Source organism: Mastigoproctus giganteus, chromosome 2 (assembly GCF_048544385.1).
Source record: "Mastigoproctus giganteus isolate SK-2022 chromosome 2, ASM4854438v1, whole genome shotgun sequence".
Classification (NCBI taxonomy): Eukaryota; Metazoa; Arthropoda; class Arachnida; order Uropygi; family Thelyphonidae; genus Mastigoproctus; species Mastigoproctus giganteus.
In genome coordinates this window covers 53,746,287-53,761,513 of record NC_143576.1, presented here as the reverse complement: position 1 = coordinate 53,761,513, position 15,227 = coordinate 53,746,287, and the positions used below count along the sequence as shown (strand labels likewise).

At 38.7% G+C, this 15,227-nt stretch overlaps 1 protein-coding gene across 2 annotated transcripts in view; it reads left to right on the top strand.

The window, feature by feature from the left end:
• Positions 1-15,227, top strand: part of LOC150089304 (high affinity cAMP-specific and IBMX-insensitive 3',5'-cyclic phosphodiesterase 8B-like) — a 764,745-nt gene that overhangs the window by 470,000 nt on the left and 279,518 nt on the right. For both annotated transcript variants that reach the window (XM_090388973.1, XM_090388965.1), the window contains exon 8: positions 3,862-3,950. In XM_090388973.1, coding sequence (XP_090245099.1) covers positions 3,862-3,950 — 89 coding nt within the window. The remainder of the gene's footprint in view (positions 1-3,861; positions 3,951-15,227) is intronic.

The following is a 15,227-nucleotide window of genomic DNA, read 5'->3' as shown; positions in this document are numbered from 1 at the left end:
CACACTATCTTATATCTACCATAGGCTTCTGTGTTCCCTGATAATTTATATGAATCCCATGTTTTTTTTTTCTTCTGTGCCACGAGTCTCATTAGTTCATCTGACATCCATTTAGGCATAAATCTTGAACAGTATTTCTTAGTCGGTATGAAAAGCCTAGTAGCTTCCAAATTTTAAATGGTAAGCTTACCATTAGAATTTGCTGTTTATTAACATTATTAGTTTGTGCCACTGTATAGACTTTAAAAACCACCTCAGACCACTGTAGTCACCTTTACGAAAGCAAAAACTCTTCCCTTTATATCTGATGATAGTTACATCTTTAAGGAAATCCCACATCAGTATGCTGTTATAACTGTATTGTTTTCTCTTTTTGCATTTTTGCATCTCCAATATGCTGCTGTAGAAAAAAAAAAAAAAAAAACATTATTAACCCACTGCAGGATGGAAATCTCCTCAAAAATTCATGCTGAGGGAAATGGACCATAATCTGTCACGCTGGTCCAGTGTGGATTGGCAGATCGACTGTATTTAGCAGTCAGGGGATTGAACCCCCGGTCTACTCAAAGAGCGTGTGCTACTGCACTCCCACTCCTGACCACTCAGCTACTGAGGCCATTGCTGTAGAAAACAGTCACCCAATAAATCTATAAAATCCTACTACTATTCTGAGAGTGAGCAACCCATAAATTCTAGTCAATATCTCATATAAGTTAAATTTTCCCATTATGAGACAATCTGATTTACTGGCTCTTCTCTATTCATTTATACAGCTATTCTCTCTCTCTCTCTCTCTCTCTCTCTCTCTCTCTCTCTCTCTCTCTCTCTCTCTCTCTCTCTCTCTCTCTCTCTCTCTCTCTCTCTCTCTCTCTCTGTGTGTGTGTGTGTGTGTGTGTGTGTGTGTGTGTGTGTGTGTGTGTGTGTGTGTGTGTGTGTGTGAACGCATTTTGATAAATTTAATAAATCATAATGCCTATTTGTATCTTTATGTTGACAGATTGTTCGAACCAGGGAACAAAACTTGTATGCAGTTAAAATAGAGATGCTTAGTAATATCCAATTAAACCTAGACACCTCTTTATGGGTTTTTAGAAATTCATCTGTTACTTGCATTATATCTTTCTGTTTTTTTTTGTCAGAAATTTGATTTTTATAAATTGTGCAAAAAAAAAATGAAAATTTATTTCATATTCATAACAAGCAAAATTTTACTGGAAGAAGACCAAACTGAATTTATTGTAAATTCTGATATTACATTATATGTTAAAAAAAAAATTATTTTAATTGCAATCATAGACATACAATTAGTTCCCGTCACGGCATGGTGGTGCCAGGGGTTTCTGTAGAGGTTAACAATTTTTAAATTGTATTAAATTTCAGAAAGACTGCAATATATTAGCCCAGCAGGTATAGGAGCTGACAGGACCCTCCCCAAAATACTTATGTACATTAATTTTTGGTTCAAGAAATGGATGAAACTTTCAGTACTTTATTCTTAAATTTAGAATAAAGTACTGAAAGTTTCAAAAAGCATTTGTTTTATTCCAATAGTTTTGGAAGTGGACAATTGTCATTTATCTGGAAGTTGAAACTGTTGGAATTATAATTTTCTTGGAACCATTGAAATTGTTAGAATTATCATTTTACTTAGAACAGTTGCACTGGACTTCATCATCATCATCATTTTCAATCCACTGCAGGATGAAGGCCTCTCCAGCAACTTTCCAGTTCCTTCTGTTTTGAGCACTGGCCATCCATTTACTACCCACAAACTCCTGAATTTCATCTATCCATCTCTGCCTTTGTCTTCCAGGATTTCTTCTAGCTCCTCTTGGGTACCATTCTGTTATTTTTTTAGTCCATCTGTCGTCATGTCTTCGAGCTATGTGTCCTGCCCAAGACCATTTTAGTTCTTTAGTTTTGATAAGAATGTCCTTTAATTGAGTTTGCTGCCTAATCCATGTGTTTCTCTTCTTATCTAACAGCCTGATTCCCAATATAATTCATTCCATTCTTTGCTGTGTAGTTCTCAGCTCCTCTTCCATTCTTTTGGTGAGTGCCCAAGTTTCACTTCCATAAGTCATGGTGGGGAGTATACATTGGTTCATTATTTTACGTTTCAGACAAACTGGGATATTGCTCTTCAGTATGTGACTACATTTCCTGAATGCTATCCATCCAAAATTTATTCTTCTCTTGACTTCCAGCCATTTATCATTATTACAGCTAATGACTTGTCCCAGATAAGTATATGATTCCACCTTTTCAATTACTGCTCCTTCAATCATTATTTCCCTTTCTGTGGCATACTTTTTCATCATTACTCCATATTCATCTTTAGTCCTAAATACTTACTAACTGTGCATAACTGATTAAGATTTTCCTCCAATTCTTTGGGATCGTGGCTTATGACCACAATGTCATCTGCAAATCGTACATGGTTTAGGTACTCTCCATTCACATCGACTCCTTTCTGCGACCAGTCTAATCTTCTGAAAGCTTCCTCAAGGGCAGCAGTAAACAGCTTCGGAGATATTGTGTCTCCTTGTCGAACTCCTTTCTCAATTTTAAATTTCCTATTGTCTTTGTCTAGTCTAATAAAGGAGGTAGCACTCTCATATATCTTCTTCAAAATCATAATATGTGGGGTATCTATGCCTTGTCTTTCTAGTGCCCGAAACATTGCCTTATGCTTTATAGAGTCAAATGGCTTTTCATAATCCACAAATGCCAGGCATAATGGTGTTTTATATTCATTTGCTTTCTCCATTAGCTGTGATATTATGTGAAGGTGATCCATAGTTGAGAATCCTGTCCTAAAGCCAGCTTGCTCTTTCGGTTGATTCTCATCAAGTATTCTTTCTAATCTGTTAGTAATGACCCTTGTGAACAACTTGTAGATGTGGGATAACAAGCTAATTGGTCTATAATTTCCAATTTCTAATTTATCTCCTTTCTTATGCAACAAAACTATGATTGCATTATTCCACTGTTTAGGCGTCACACCTTTTCGAATGCACTTTGTGAAGAGCCTTGCCAGTTTTTGTGTTATGTCTCTTCCTCCCAATTTTAACAACTCTACAGTAACTTCATCTTCCCCCGGGGCTTTCTGATTCTTCATTTTCTTCAATGCATGTTCTACCTCATCAGGAAGAATATTGGGTATGTCGTATGTGTTGCTACTTTGCAATCCATCTTCCCCACTGCTAGCATGCACTGGACTTACCATGACATAAATAAGCCATGATATAAATTTCTCTACCACTGGTTGATGTGTCTGCTACAGAAATTTGATTTATTTTATGCTTAATTGTCTACAGAAATTACAGAATTTATGCTTAATTGTTGTATAAGGTATGTTTTTTCTAAAAGTTATTAATTTTTTTCTATTGATTAAAGAGTTTTTTTTTCTGTCAATTAAAGCTAAAGGTTAAAATTTGTCATGCAAAATTACAATAACAATCATGTGAAGATGCAACTTCTTTACAGGACTATATACTAATATGAGTATGGTAACAGTTAATTTTAATAAGATAATAATTTATGAAGATTTACTTTTTGTTTAATGATATGTTTTAGTCTCCAAACATTATTATTCAGTATAGCCTGCTAACAGTGAAGCAAAAATTTTCATTTTTGCTCCCCTGTAAACAGGCCCTATGCATATTTTACCTGAAAAGGAGAGAGCTTCCCCTTTCTTTAATGGAAAGAAAGGATTAAAAAGGTGTAATTTTATAATATAAAATTATATTATTAATGCATAGGTAGATTTTTTCTGGCTATTCTTTATTGCATTATTATACAAGCTTAACTTTTTATCCTCTACTATAAAAACAGCTGCTATGTATATTGTTTTTCCAGGAATGGGAAGGAACACTTTTTCACAAGCGGAAATCAGGGGAGAGTATACCGTTGTGGAGTAGAATACTTCCAGTTGAATTTCACAATGGGTAAGTGACTAAATCGCTTAGATAGACATCTCACAAAATTAGTAGTTCATATCTTGTTACATATATAATCATAATGCTGAGTTACTATAGGGTGTGATAGGAGGTGAAAAGGTGTAGTTTATAATTTAAATTTTTAAATGAAACTAGGCATAATGTACTTGTAGTCAAATGTAGGTGTCTGATATCAAAAGGAGAGAATTTGGAGTTTTGTTTCCTGCTATTTGTTTAATATTTTTAAACTGTCTATTTACAGAAGTATATTCTTTTAATGTAATATAGAAACATTACTGGAAAATATAAGCTATTCTAACCATATGTCTTGAAAACAGATGATTAAGTTTTCCTCCTTGAGCTGTACACCCTGCCTCACATGCATACTCTGCCACACATCATCTAGCACTAGATATTTCCATTTCCAGCATCTGTTAGAGAATAGTAGTCTCTTCCCAGATTTTAATTTTAAAATTTCAAATCATGGCTAGATATTACCGATGAACTCTGCTTTCCAACATTCCCCCAAAAAAGTCAGGTGCGAGTAGGACAATAAATGGTGGGAGTGCAAATGCATTAGTGTGTGCTTTATAACTGTCCACTTTAAGATACTGTCAAAATATAATAGACTTAGTTTCCTTTTATTTTCAGTATACTTCCCACCCAATATGAGTTTGCAAAGAAAACAAAATAAAGCTTGGAACATTTTTTTGCTGAAATGCTACAATGGGGAACCTTATAAATTATAAACAACTGAAAGCTGAAGCACATCAAATTCATAGAAAAGCAAAACAGAATGTGTGGATTCAATTCACTTCTACCCTCTCCAGAAACACTGACCCTAGAAAGATCTGTATCCTCAGTGGAAATTGTCAACAAATCAAGGCCCCAATCCTGTCCTGGAAAGGAATGGATATTTCTTTTCCAACTGATATTGCAGAGGCATTAGCAGATACTTTCATAGCCACTTCATCATCTGTCTTATGAAGACTCATTTAGACACAAAAAAATGTCTGTGGAAAAATATAAAATTAACTTTGTTACAAACCAGTCTTATTCTTATAACCTTCCATTCACTATTAATGAACTCATTGAAGCTCTGCGGAATTCTCGAAATAGTTCTGCTGGACCAGATGGCATTTTCTACATAATGCTTCGTCACCTCAACTCAAACTCAAAATTTACACTACTGAAATTTTACAACAGAATCTTTCAGGAGAATGTTTATCCTGATACCTGGCATCAGTCAGTTGTGGTAGCCATAGCAAAAAGGGGGAAAGATGCTTCCTCCCCCACCAGTTATTGTCCAATATCTTTGACCAGTTGTTTAGGAAAGATAATAGAAAAGATAGTTCACAAGAGACTTGACTGGATTATTGAAGATCAAGATGCTATAGTGGAACAAGTAAATACATGGGCTATATTAGAGTAACTAAGAGTAGAAACAGATGCATGTATGCTTGCATGTACACCAATGCTAGGAGTATAGTTAATAAATTCTATGAGCTTGAAGTGCTAGTCAAGACATCAAAGACAGATATTGTTGGGATATCAGAGACGTGGTGTCACACAGACATAAGTAGTGCAGAATTGGAATTTGGGGAGTACAATGTGTTCAGAAAGGATAGACAGGACAGGAAGGGAGGAGGGGTTATGCTGTTAGTTAAAAAACACATAAAATCTAAGGAAGTGCATCCAATTGATGTTGGTGGACAATGCAATGGTTGAGTCTGTTTGGTGTGACAAGCATTGGGAGATCAAAATTGAAAGTAGGAGTGTGTTATAGGCCTAATGACTCTGATGAGTATAATAAGGAACTGTACAGGGAAATAGAGTGGGCCAGTAAATAAGTGTCTTATAATGGAGGATTTTAATTTCCCAGAGATCGACTGGAATTTGTGGGTTGGTCACTCACACACTAGCAAGGATTTTGTGGATTTAGTGGATGATTGTTTTCTCCGGCAGCATGTTCGGGAGGCAACAAGAGGGAGTAATACTCTTGATCGGATTATCAGTAGTGATCCTTCATGCATTAAGAATCTGCAGATAAAGGAACCACCAGGTGGCAGTGATCGCAGTGTGCTGAAGTGGGATTTACTCAAAGAGGTAACTACCATCAAGGGTAAAGGGAAGGGTTTTTGCTTTCGTAAAGATGACGGTGGTCTGAGACAGTATTAAAATTCTGTACGGTGGGACCAACTGAAGATGTTACCAACAGCAAATTCAAAATGGGAAGCATTCAAGGTATTAATCTTGGAAGCTACTAGACTTTTCACTTTTTTTTTTTTTTGGTAGTTGGTGCATTGGCTTCTGTGGCCATAATGCACCTCCCAAGGTTTTTGCAGTACTTTGATCCAAGCCCGAGGTGGGATTCAAATCTGCGACCTTTGGATTGCCAGGCAGGCACTTTACCCACCTGGCTAGCCAAGGTCAGCTTAGGCTTTTCACACCAACTAAGAAATATTGTTCCAGATTTAGGCCTAAATGGATGTCAGATGAACTAATTAGACATGTCACAGGGAAGAAAAAATTCATGGGATACATATAAAATAACAGGTGACACAGAAGCATTACGGCAGGTTACGAGAAATCAAAGGCAGGTTACGAGAAATCTTTGGCAAAGGATGCAAAGAAAAACAGCAAAGAGTTCTTTACTTATGTACACTTTAGAAGGAAGGGGATGAATCAGACTAGCATTAGCATTAGTAGAGGCATATGATGCAAGAAACATGTCCAGCTCAGCCTTTAATTTATTTAGGCTATCAACTTTCACAAAAAAGGATTGAGGTCTGTTCCACCAACCAACCAACCCTGACTAAAGGCAAACTTCCGCACATCTATCCTACATCTGCCTCTTCTCAATTTGAATTTATGCCCTCTCAAATGATTATTCTGAGCAAGAGGAAGAATTCCATCAGCATTGAGCATGCTCAAACCATTCAAGGCTTTATACACCTCAATCAGATATCACAGGTGCCTAGTGTCCAGACACTGTAATTTGCAAAATTTAAGAATTTATTCGTAAGAGAAACCCTTTGTTCCATTCACTAATCTTGTTGCCCTTCTCTGTACTCGTCCCAACAGTTTTACATCCTTCTTAAACTAAGGCCTCCAGACTTGTATACAGTACTCAAGGTGTGGCCTGACCATTGTCGTATATAAGGGGATAATCACCTCTTTATCCCTGCTAGAAAAATTCCTGTATATCATTGACAAGACACTATGAGCTACTCTTGCAGATGGTCTGCACTGCTCAGAAAAATTCATATCTGCCTGCACAATTACCCCCAGGTCCTTTTCATTCTCTACTACTGTCAGTGTAGTACCACAGAGTTGATATGTCACCCTGGGGTTGCTGCTTCCCATATGTAGTACTTTACATTTGTCAATGTTAAACTTCATTTGCCATGGCAGAAGGTTATCAAATTGTAGCAGGATACTTAATGATTTTGTAATAACTGAGAGCAAAGTGGAAGAGAAACTGTTGAAGTTAAACGTAAGAAAAGCACCTGGGGTGGATGGGATCTATCCAGTTATATTAAAGGAGGCGGCAAAGCAACTAAGCAAACCCTTAGCCATAATTATGAGAGCATCCTTGGACTCAGGGGAGGTTCCCACGGACTGGAGATGTGCAAATGTATCCCCAATTCACAAAGGGGGATCGAAGGGTGACACGAGTATTTACAGACCAGTTAGTTTAACTTCTGTTCCGAGTAAAATAATGGAGTCACTGGTAAAAGATGCATTGCCGGATCATCTAGACAAGACTGCAGCAATAATTCAGACACAGCATGGGTTTGTTAAGGGAAAGTCTTGTCTGACAAATTTGATAGGATATTATGATGTGGTTACAAAGAAACTGGATGCAAAAAATAATTTTGATATCATATATTTGGCTTTCAGGAAAGCTTTTGACACCATTGCGCATGGAAGACTATTGTACAAATTGGAGCAGAATGGTATTAAGGGTAAGTTGCTACAATGGATAAAAGGATGGTTAAGTGCGAGAAGACAGACGGTGGTAATGAATGGGTGCTGCTCGTCTTGGACTAATGTTATTAGTGGAGTCCCACAGAGTTCGGTGTTGGGTCCACTGTTGTTTTGTATATTTATCAATGATATTGATGAAGGTATATCAGGCTTAGTGTCAAAGTTTGCAGATGATACAAAGGTTGGCAGAGTTGTTAATGACAGTAATGGCAGTGTGCTACTGCAACAGGATCTAGATAATTTGGGCAGATGGCCTAAGAAGTGGCAACTGAAGTTTAACCTTGACAAATGCAAAGTACTGCATATGGGTAGAAGTAACCCCAGAGAAACGTACCAACTGTGTGGTACTACACTTAAGGTGGTAGAAAATGAAAAAGACCTGGGAGTAATTGTGCAGTCAGATATGAAGTTTTCTGAGCAATGCAGACAGGCTGCCAGGGCAGGTCATGGGGTTTTGTCAATGATATATAGGAATTTTGCTAGCAGGGAAAAGGAGGTGATTATCCCTCTGTATAAGGCAATGGTCAGGCCACGCCATGAGTAATCGCGTACAGGTCTGGAGGCCTCATTTTAGGAAGGATATAGATTTACTTGAGCATGAACAGAAAGGGCAACAAGATTGGTGAGGGGAATGAAGGGATCCTCTTATCAAGAGAGGCTTAAGTTCTGCAAATTGCAGTGGCTGGAGACTAGGCACCTGTGCGGTGATCTGATTGAGGTGTATAAGGCCTTGAATGGGTTCAGCATGCTGAATTCTGATGGGATCCTTCCACTTGTTCAGATTACGAACCTAAGGGGGCATAAATTCAAATTAAGAAAGGACAGATGTAGAATAGATGTGCGGAAATTTGCCTTTAGCCAGCGGGTGGTTAAATGCTGGAACAAACTTCCATCTGTCGTTGTGGAAGTTGATAGGTTGAATAAATTTAAGGAGAAACGGGACAGGCATTTGGAGGGAATGGTGTGATTTTTTTTTTGGCTGATGCTGCATAAGCTCATTTGCTTTCTTGCATCACATGCCACTATTACTACAACAACTACTACTACTACTAAATCTCAGCCCATCTGCTCAACTTTTCTAGATCCTGTTACAAAATTATCTAGCTCACTGCTAGAGTTTAACACACCTCTGGTATTCCTCTTCCTGAATAACTCCTCATGTGTGAATGTAGATGCAAAATACTCATTTAGTTTGTTAGCTACCTGAGCAGGATCATCAAAAGTTGAACCATCAATATACAGTGGACCAATCTGATTCATCCCTTTGCTTCTAGAGTTTACATAGGTAAAGAACTGTTTGTTGTTTTTGTTTGCATTCTTTTCCAAGGATTTCTCATAATCTGCATTTGCGTGCCTAATCTCCTTTTTGACTTGTTCACAGATCAGCTTATATCTATCACAGGCTTCCATGTCACCCATTAATTTATATGTATCCCATGAATTTTCCTTCTTCTCTGCCACATGTCTCATTAATTCATCTGACATCCATTTAGGCCTAAACATTGAACAATATTTTTTAGTTGGTATGTAAAGCCTAGTAGCTTCCAAGATAATTTCTTTGACTGCTTCCCATTTTGAATTTGCTGTTGGTAACATCATCAGTTGGTCCCACCGTATAGAATTTAAATACTGTCTCAGACCACCGTAGTCACCTTTACGAAAAAACCTCTATCTGCAGATTCTTAATGCATGAAGAGTCACTACTGATAATCAAATCAAGAGTATTACTCCCTCTGTTTGCCTCCCGAACATGCTGATATAGAAAACAATCATCCAATAAATCCACAAAAGCCTTGCTATTGTGTGAGTGACCAACCCACAAATTCCAGACAATATCTGAGAAATTAAAATCCCCCATTATAAGATTCTCTGATTTACTGGCCCACTCTATTTCCCTGTACAGTTCCTTATTATACTCATCAGAGTCAAAGTAGGAGTGTGATATAGGCGTAATGACACGCCTATAACACACTCCTACTTTCAATTTTGATCTGCCAATGCTTATGTCACACCAAACTGACTCGACACTGCACTGTCCAAGCGATGTCGACTGGCTTCACTTTCTTGGATTTTATGTGTTTCTTAACTAATAGTATAACCCCTCCTCCCTTTCTATCTTGTCTATCCTTCCTGTACACATTGTACTCCCCAAATTACAGTTCTGCATTCCTTATATCTGTGTTACACCATGTGTCCGATATCCCAACAATATCTGTCTTTGATGTTCTGAGCAATACTTCAAATTCATCAAATTTATTTACCAAACTCCTAGCACTGGTGTACATGCAAGTATAAATGCACCTGTTCCTATTCTTAGCTACCCTAACACAACTGATGTGTTTACTTGTATCGCTATGATTTCCAGCAGTCTGTGAAATACTCTGCATCTTGTTTTCCAGGCTTCTGCTCCTTCCAATAGTAGCAGTGCAAGAATCACTTTCACCTCTGCCACTGTCTACTGTTAATCTATTAGTCCTTGTATCCTCCCAAGCTAGCAGTTTTCCAACCCACCTAACACTGCCTCGATAGCTCAGCAAATTTTCTTGCACCCTTTCTATTTAAGTGTATCCCATCCCTGTAGAAGCAGTCTTTCCTGTTAACAAATACAGACCAGGCTGAAAAAAAATTCTACCCCTTGAGCCTTGCACAGTTTTTCCAGGACCGAATTGATTGACAAGGCTCTCATCATGTACTCTCTCCTCTCATGTCTGGGCAGAATTGCTGACATTTTCAGATTCAACCCTAATTCATGGCTTTTTTTCAACTGTGACCTGTACTTTAGCATTAGCATTAGTAGAGGCATATGATGCAAGAAAGCAAGCTTATTCAGCATCAGCCAAAAAAAAAAAAAAAAAAACACACCACTCCCATTTCACCCCTCCGTTTGCTCGAAATACCTGTCCAGTTGAGCCTTAAATTTGTTTAGGCTATCAACTTCAACAACAAGTGATGGAAGTCGGTTCCACCAACCAACCACCCGCTGGCCAAAGGCAAATTTCCGCACATCTATCCGACATCCGTCCTTCCTCAGTTTGAATTTATGCCCTCTGAGCTGATTATTCTGAGCAAGATGAAGAATCCCATTGGCATTGAGCATGCTCAAACCATTCAAAGCCTTATACACCTCTATCAGATCACCACGCCGGTGCCTAGTCTCCAGACTCTGTAATTTGCAAAACTTAAGCCTTTCTTCGTAAGAGCAACCCTTTGTTCCATTCACTAATCTTGTTGTCCTTCTCTGTACCCATTCCAGCAGCTCTACATCCTTCTTGAAATGAGGTCTCCAGACCTGTATACAGTACTCAAGATGTGGCCTAACCATTGCCTTATACAAGGGAATAATCACCTCCTTATCCCTGCTAGAAAAATTCCTGTATATCATTGACAAGACACCATGAGCTACTCTTGCAGCTCGTCTGCATTGCTCAGAGAACTTCATATCTGCCTGCACAATTACTCCCATGTCCTTTTTATTCTCCCCCACTGTCAGTGTAGTACCGCACAGTTTATACGTTGCTCTGGGGTTACTGTTTCCCATGTGTAGTACTTTACATTTGTCAATGTTAAACTTCATTTGCCACCTCTCAGCCCATCTGTTCAACCTTTCCAGATCCTGTTGCAACAGCATAGCATCAGTGGTGTCCTTAACAACCCTGTCAACCTTTGTATCATCTGCAAACTTGGACATTAAACTTGATATCCCATCATCAATATCATTCATAAACACCGAAAACAACAACGGACCCAACAGTGAACCCTGAGGAACTCCACTAATAACATTAGTCTACGTTGAGCAGTGTCCATTGATTACCACTCTCTGTCTTCTGCCACTCAACCATCCCCTTATCCATAGCAGCAATTTGCCTCCAGTGCCACACTGCTCCAATTTGTGCAGCAGTCTTCCATGTGCAACAGTATCAAAAGCCTTTCTAAGATCCAAATATATAATATCAAAGTTATTCCCTGCATCCACTTTTTTGTGACTACATCATAGTATCCAATCAAACTGGTCAGGCAAGACCTGCCCTTAACAAAACCATGCTGCGTCTGAGCTATAACTGAATTCTTGTCTAGATGATCCTGCAGTGCTTCTTTAACGAGTGCCTCCATTAATTTACCTGGAACAGAAGTTAAACTAACAGGTCTATAATTACTTGTGTCAGCCTTTGATCCTCCTTTGTGAATTGGGGTTACATTTGCACATCTCCAGTCTATGGGTACCTCCCCTGAGTCCAAAGAAGCTCTCATAATTATGGCTAGGGGTTTGCTTACTTCCTTTGCTGCCTCCTTTAATATAACTGGATAGATCCCAACCACCCCAGGTGCCTTTTTTATGTTTATCCTCAACAATCTCTCCTCCACTTTCCTCTCAGTTATTACAAAATCATCCAGCTCACTGCCAATGTTTACTTTACCTACATCATTCTCCTTCCTGAATAGCTCCTGATGCGTGAATGTAGATGCAAAATACTCGTTTAGATTGTTAGCCACCTGAGCAGGATCTTCAACTGTTGAACCATCAATATCCAGTGGCCCAATATGATTCATCCCTTTCCTTCTTGAGTTTAAATAGGTAAAGAACTCTTTTCTGTTTTTCTTTGCATCCTTTGCCAAGGATTTTTCGTAGTCTGCCTTTGCCTGCCTAATCTCCTTTGTGACTTGGTTACAGACCAACTTATATCTATGATAGGCTTCCATGTCACCCATTAATTTGTATGTATCCCATGCATTTTTCTTCTCCGCCACATGTCTCATTAGTTCATCTGACAACCATTTAGGCCTAAACCTTGAACAATATTTCTTAGTTGGTATGTAAAGCCTGGTGGCCTCCAAGATTAGTTCCTTGAATGCTTCCCATTTTGAGTTTGCTGTTGGTAACATCATCAGTTGGTCCCACTGTATAGAATTTAAATACTGTCTCAGACCATCATAGTCGCCTTTACAAAAACAAAAACGCTTCCTTTTACCTCTGATGGTAGTTACCTCCTTGAGTAAATCCCACTTCAACACACTGTGATCACTGCCACCTATTGGTCATTTATCTGCAGATACTTAATGCATGAAGAATCACTACTGATAATCAGATCAAGAGTATTGCTCCCTCTTGTTGCCTCACGATCATGCTTATGTAGAAAACAATCATCCAATAAATCCACAAAAGCCTTGCTAGTGTGCGAGTGACCAACCCACAAATTCCAGTCAATATCTGGGAAATTAAAATCCCCCATTATAAAGACTCTCTGATTTACTGGCCCACTCTATTTCCCTGTACAATATCTTATTATACTCATCAGAGTCATTAGGCCTATAGCACACTCCTACTCTCAATTTTGATTTCCCTATGCTTATGTCACACCAAACTTACTCGACACTGCCCTGTCCATTGATGTCGACTGGCTTCACTTCCTTGGACTTGATGTGTTTCTTAACTAATAGCATAACCCCTCCTCCCCTCCTGTCCTGTCTATCCTTTCTATACACATTGTATTCCCCAAATTCCAGTTCCGCATTCCTTATATCTGTGTGACACCACGTCTCTGATATCACAACAATATCTGCCTTTGATGTTTTGAGCAATACCTCAAATTCATCAAATTTATTTACCAAACTCCTAGCTTATTTTAGTATTAAATCAGCTCACACCAACCATAAGAATAAGCATTTACTGTAACTAGAATATTTATTTACATATTAAAATAAAATAAATATTTACAAAAAAACTGCTATTATATTAAATATACATGTAAAAACATTAAAACTGTGATAAAATCCTTGAGATAAAATACACTAAAATAAACCGGATTAAAAGCGATAAAAACGATAAAAATCTCTGGAGCTTTCGGAAGCTTGCGCTCCCTTCCTCAGCAGTAACAAAACTTCCTGCAGCACGTCCATATATAACAGGCTCACGGTACCTATACACGTGGTGCAGTCGGCGCATGGTCTGAACTGGAAGCGGAAATACCTCGGGATCGTGTTAAGCAAAACCGTTCATCCGTACTTAGGATAATAGTTTTAAACAGAGGATGCATACGCATACCTCTGTCCCTATTCATAATATTGTGGTCGGATGAACAGATTCGTAGGCTCTCGAGCCATTTACGGTTCCAGAACCCATGCGCTCGATCCATGATAATGGATCGGGCGAGACAAAACGACGGCTCAAGGATCGTCTGGGGGAGCATGCAAATGCTATAAAAACCGCTGATTACAATAAATCTGCTGTGGCCGAACATTTTTGGGAGAAGCAGCATCAAATTTCCCCAGAGGATGCGGTTATCATGGATCGAGCGCATGGGTTCTGGAACCGTAAATGGCTCGAGAGCCTACGAATCTGTTCATCCGACCACAATATTATGAATAGGGACAGAGGTATGCGTATGCATCCTCTGTTTGAAACTATTATCCTAAGTACGGATGAACGGTTTTGCTTAACACGTTCCCGAGCTATTTCCGCTTCCAGTTCAGACCATGCGCCGACTGCACCACGTGTATAGGTACCGTGAGCCTGTTATATATGGACGTGCTGCAGGAAGTTTTGTTACTGCTGAGGAAGGGAGCGCAAGCTTCCGAAAGCTCCAGAGATTTTTATCGTTTTTATCGCTTTTAATCCGGTTTATTTTAGTGTATTTTATCTCAAGGATTTTATCACAGTTTTAATGTTTTTACATGTATATTTAATATAATAGCAGTTTTTATGTAAATATTTATTTTATTTTAATATGTAAATAAATATTCTAGTTACAGTAAATGCTTATTCTTATGGTTGGTGTGAGCTGATTTAATACTAAAATATGAATTTTCCCAACCTCAGAGGCCTTTTTCAGGACAAACTCCTAGCATTGGTGTACACGCAGGTATACATGCACCTATTTCTATTCTTGGCTACCCTAACACAACCCATGTGTTTACTTGTACCGCAATGACTCCCAGCAGTCTCTGAAATATCCTGCATCTTGTTTTTCAGGCTTCTGCTCATTTCAGTAGAAGCAGTGCAAGAATCACTTCCACCTCTGCCAGTGGCTACTGTTAATCTATTAGTCCTTGTATCCCCCCCAACTAGCAGTTTTCCGACCCACCTAACTCTGCCTCGACAGCATCAGCAAAAATTCTTGCACCCTTTCTATTTAAGTGTATCCCATCCCTATAGAAGCAATCTCTCCTGTTAACAAGTACAGTCCAGGCTGAAAAAAATTCTACCCCTTGAGCCTTGCACAATCCCTCCAGGGCCGAATTGATCGACAAGGCTCTCCTCATATACTCCCTCCTATCGTGTCTGGGCAGAATTGCAGACAC